We start from the raw sequence: 5,611 nt of genomic DNA, 5'->3' as shown, positions 1-5,611 counted from the left end.
AGAGGAAGAGATGGCGGAAGCCAGGAAGAAACTGGCCGAGGAACAAGAAGCCGCCAACTCAACGGGGTTCAGCACAACAGAAGGAAGCGGCAGTGGGAAACAATGATGGTCTTGTAGCGTACGCGTACTCTTTCATTTCTTGTGAATTGTGATGTGGGGTTTTCTTTGTTTCTTGATTCCTAGAACCGAAATCTGCAAGTGATTGATTTTTTCTTGTGATGTAAGGGTTTTTTTGTTTCTCGATTTGGAGGATGAAAGCTTGTAAGTGATGGATTTTTCTCCGATTGAATGATATGACGATCTTGCTCTGTTTTGATTCAAGAAAATGGCGTTATAGTTTTACTATCATGCATGGATCATAGATTGACTTTGACTGGGTCGGCCCATCGTTAAAATGAGCCCAAACCCAAAGTTTTGTGTGGATTTTATATTTTGTAATTTGTATTTTGTAGTAGAAGCTCCGCTCGTTTAGTTGTTCTTAACGGCGTCGAGAACCACCGCTGTGAGCGGCGAAGATTCACCTGGGAAGAGGGAACGATGTTAAGCGTTCATCATCATCATCATCACCAATTCATCATCAGGATTCAGGTATGTCTTCGATTGCTTTCAATGCTCTGTTTTGGCTAAGATATTTCATGAGTCGATGATTTGTTCTTCTTGTTACTGTACGATCATGTTCTAGTGGAGAAACACGTCTGTATTTGTAATTTGTATTGTATTGTAAGATACTCACGTACATAGATGACTTGTAATACCTGCATGTTCGTTTGTACACATGCATCTCAGTTTCATCCATTTTGGCTTATTAGATGATTGGGTACATTGATATTTTGCACTTGTGTTGCTTGGTTGGATGTTTTAGCTTTTAATCCATTTTCAGTGTTTTTGTATTTAATTAGGTGCTTTTAAACCTTTCAATCATCTGTTACACTATTCCCATTTCAAACTAATCAAAATCAATAAACAAAAATAGTCCCATTGTCATGTAACACCTTGATCTAAAAGTAATCCTGATATTTGAATTTGGCTATACATCCTCCTGTACAAGAACTAATTTATCATAATGTTTTTGAAGATTTTTCATCTATTTTATGTTTGATGTTTCATGATCACCATAATTGAGGGAAAAAGTTCTCAAGACTTTTAATGATTTTGTTAATTTTAATCAATTGATTTTATTTTTCTATTGTAGTTTTTGTATATTATAATTATCTTAAACATTTTATGATATCTTTAAAAGTGTTAAACTCTAGTGCAAGTTTTGTGGTGTGGAGGCACACTTGTATTAAGATGAGTTTGAAATTAGATTACATCATGTTTAAATTTTACAAATCTAAAAGCAACACAGAGAATTGCATTTCGTCCTTAGTTTGTCTCTTACAAATAAGTTACAATCGAGTTTTAAGGCGAAATTATAGTTAATGCATATGATACAAAAAAAAAAAGGTTATTTGTTTACACCTTAAGCAACAACATTGTGGCAAACTATTGGAAAGTTAAGGGAAAGTCAGGTTGATAGAAAAATTACAATTTGATACAACTATTTAATACACAAAACTATCTTGGTTTTCTAAGCATGCTACATAAAATGGAATCAATAGAATTATAATGTTTTTTTAAGTCTACGATTAGAATGTGTGAAATAATAATACAATTAATGAATTTTCAAAATAAAGTGTTGTGTGAACATAGATATACGTAATTTCCTAACTAAATTCACAAAAAAATAAAACTGTGTTGGATTTGAGGTTTAATCAGCTCCTTAAACATGCTCATAAACAAAAATTCAACAATATTACCGGTTCAACTTAAGGTCTGTACCAAGAGAGAGCAAACGACTACATCAACCACAAACTTTGGTGGTCTCACAGCCAACATAAGATAGGAAATCATAATGTCCCCCGAACAAGAAAGATGGCTTCCAAAAAAAAAGATAATAATAACTTGAGACCCCATTTATGGATTCTTTTAACTCTTTGCCCATTTGTAAGTACGTGGGGATGAACTAAACCAAGATGATGAACACTCCAAGGGTTATGGTGACACGATGAATGATGGTACTATAACATATAGATATGTATGGCGTCAAGGATGAACATAAGCATTTAGCTTAGTCCCAGGGGAAAAGGGGATAAAGTTCTTCAACTATTCTTGTAACAAACTTTGGATTTGGTATATGAAAACCTATTTTGTAAAGATCATTGTCAAAATGGATCCATTTGGATGTTTTCTTATAACTTTTAGAGATTATTTTTTAGTCATCCCTAGCAAACTCAACCTACATAATCTCGAAAAAGAGTCATATAGACAATGTTTTAACTTTTATAAAGTTCCATGTAACTTACACTGAAATTGCACACAAAACGAGTCAATATAGACAATATTGTAACTTGTAACTGGTTATGTGTAAGTGAAAGTGCACCTTAGGGGAAGGTGGAGTTCCTCAAAGAAGTTTTATAAAAATAAATACAATACTTTGATTTATATAATAATAAAGTACAAAATACGCAATGACTTCCAACCAACAATTACAATAATACAAACAATATATAAAATGCAGATAGTAGAAGTTTGGGGATGAATGTTCAAAAGATGGGTATATACTTTATAGTCATTTGGCTTTACATCCGGAGTTTACTCCATTTTGACGACAAATATATATTTTTTAGTGTAAGGAAACTTTTAGGTGTTGTTTGATTTTTTAAAACAAAATTTTATAAAGTCTGCGGATCACCTCTGCAACCCTCTACAGTAAAAATGGTGAACCAAACGGCTGCAAACTGTAATAAGAAGCGTGTTTGTTTTTTTAATATCTGTATGTTGCTGCAGATATTACAAATTAAAATATATTGATTTTATAAACCGAAAATAGTTTTTTAATACTGAAAGTTTTAATATATGACATTTCAGTAAAAATTTATGATATTTCAGCAAAAAATAATGATATTTCAACAAAATAAATAAATAAATAAAGATTCTTTGGCAAAAAAATAATGATATTTCATCAAGAAATTATCATTATTCAATATAAAATAATGATATTTCACCAACACAACAAAGGGAATGATGGACATGGATGTAAGTACAACGATTTAATGACATCCAAACCATCAAGTCTTTCTGGAATCCCAACACCGGTGGAAGTCATGGATTGGGTCTCCGAGATGGAGATGATGTCTGAAAGTTACAACTGCAACAACAAACAGAAGATCGCTCTCGCAATTACACTGTTAAAGTCAGGGGTACCAAGTTGGTGGAACCTATTAGTTGATACTATGTCCAAGGGAGAAGCTAGCAAGATATCTTTGGAAGATTTTTTAGTGCAACTAAAAATGTTGTACAGATCTGAGCAGGATCTTCTAGAGATCAACAACGAGTTTCAGAATCTGAAGAATGGAAGGATGAGCGTCACTGAGTATGCTGCAAGTTTTACAGAGAAAATGAAGCTTGATCCTTATTTGGTTCCGACTGAACTCTCCAAGGTTAACAAGTTTGCAAATGGATTGCCAGTAGACTTTAGTCTGATGGTCAAGGAAGCGACCACTTTGAAAGTCGTCGTCTAGACAGCCAGGAATGTTGATACCCATATAAAGGAAAACAATCTAGAGAGAGCTAAAGTTGGCGACAAGAGGAAATTTGAAGGATCTTCAAGGTCCAAAAAGAAGAGCAGATTCATGAAGTCTAGAGGGGGAGGAGGAGGAGGAGGTGGAGGAGTTGAAGCAAGATGGTGCGATAAGTACAATAAGAAACACTTTGGAAAATGTGGCGAGGAGGTGACATGTTTCACGTGTGGAAAGTTTGGGCATTACGCCAATGAGTGCACTTTCAACAAGAAGGTGTGTTTCGGATGTAACGAAGAAGGGCATATTTCTAGGGACTTCCCGAAGAAAAATGAAGCAGCAAGGCCAAATGCACCGCCAAATCCAAATGCGAGAGCATTCCAGATGATCCTTGACGAAGCAGGTGACAATGTAAGAGATCAGGAGTGAGGATGTATATATATCCAAATATCGGGATATGAAGTAGCCATGTAGATAATATCATGTGGTGTAGCCTAATATAAGAGACCTAGTGTAGGGTGAACTTTAACATCTATGTAATCGTTTCAAGAAATAATATAAACCTTAGTTATGTTATCCGATGTGTTAAATGACTATCTGAAATACTTGTATGGTGACTTGGAGAACTGTGAGACAATACTTGGGACGAGTATGAGTATGTGTGAAAGTTAGTAGAGGCCTATACCACCGGAAGCACATGACTCGCACTTGGATCACGGAAAGTCACAAGGTTACCAATGCACTAGTAATTGATTTTATTTTGTTCATGTCTGTCGGTACCATCGTTTCGGTAATGGCTTAGAAGATAATTGTTATTCTGACCCTAGTGGCCATATCAAATCGAGTCTGACTAAGATGAGTGTATTACGTGGTTCAGAGAACCAAGTTCGATGTAGCGTTCGACTTAAGCCAGAAGATTGAAGTGAAAAATAATCAAAGCGATCAATAAAGTATCATGATCACCGTGAAAGTAAAAAGCTTGAAGCTACAAGTGTTACATGCTAGAATGTGATTATATCACATTAGAACATGAAGGAATGTATATTCCATTCTGGAATCTAACTCAAAAAGACATAAGTCTAAGCATTGCATCATACGATGAGAGGTCATTAGAACATGACCCATCGGTCTATTATGATAATCAAAGTAAAGTTTGTTTACGAAGGAGCAAGACTCTCCAATAAGGATTGAGATTGTAACTTGAAGGTTACAATTGAAAGTCTGATATAGTATAAAGAGCGGGTGCAAGATTGAGCACCGCCAACAGTTAACTGGTCCGAGTTAGATACTCATTTGAAAGGAAAAAAGAGTTACGATTATCACCTAGGATGAAAAGATAACTTATGGAGTCATTATACAAGCCTTGTTTTGTTGATGATTCTGATACGTAATCATCCTAAGGGGGAGATAATTGTAACGCCCGCGGATTAGGCTAGTCAATTTAGAGACAATGAACATTAAAAATGACTTTTTTTTATAGAAGGTTATTTAAAATAAACAATATTAAATAAGTTATAGTATATGTCACAAGGGTTTTGTACATATAAAGAACGTTGAAATCCGAGTTATAACAAACAAGTTATAACCCGTTGAAGTTTTACGGCTAAACCGGCACGACACTGTGTAACGTAAAAAATGAATTACTGACAAAATATGTTTTAGCATTAGCAATCTAAACGAAAGTCGTAATATATGTTAAATCGAGAATGTACAAAAAAAACGAACGTCCAAATCAGACTTCGTTTGAGGAAGTTATGAATTTTCTAAGATTTAGCATAGTAGTGGACAACTCGGAAATCGAATTTTAGATTGATCGTTTTTTATCCTACACAACCTAAATGAGAAGTGAAGATCTCATTAATAGGAGCTCAACGATATAAATACTGTCGAATATGGGCGTCTGATGACAAAGTTATGAATTTTTAACAGACTTTAAATGTCTAAGCCAGTTAAAATATCACTTTAAAATAAAGTCAAAATTAGCCAACAAAGTCTAAACGGAAGTTGTATATCCCTTTGATACCTACATGTGGATATAAAGAATATAAAAA

At 34.4% G+C, this 5,611-nt stretch overlaps 1 protein-coding gene across 1 annotated transcript; it reads left to right on the top strand.

Annotated features, from left to right (window-relative positions):
* The first annotated feature begins 3,035 nt into the window (after positions 1 to 3,035).
* Positions 3,036 to 3,563, top strand: LOC145030343 (uncharacterized). Its single transcript, XM_078978725.1, has one exon. It carries the CDS (start codon positions 3,036 to 3,038, stop codon positions 3,561 to 3,563), a length of 528 nt encoding a protein of 175 aa, XP_078834851.1.
* Positions 3,564 to 5,611: the final 2,048 nt, after the last annotated feature.

This window comes from Lactuca saligna, chromosome 2, assembly GCF_052625555.1.
Source record: "Lactuca saligna cultivar CGN05327 chromosome 2, ASM5262555v1, whole genome shotgun sequence".
Lineage (NCBI taxonomy): Eukaryota > Viridiplantae > Streptophyta > Magnoliopsida > Asterales > Asteraceae > Lactuca > Lactuca saligna.
The sequence above is the reverse complement of the archived record's forward strand: the minus strand, read 5'-3'. Positions and strand labels throughout refer to the sequence as shown.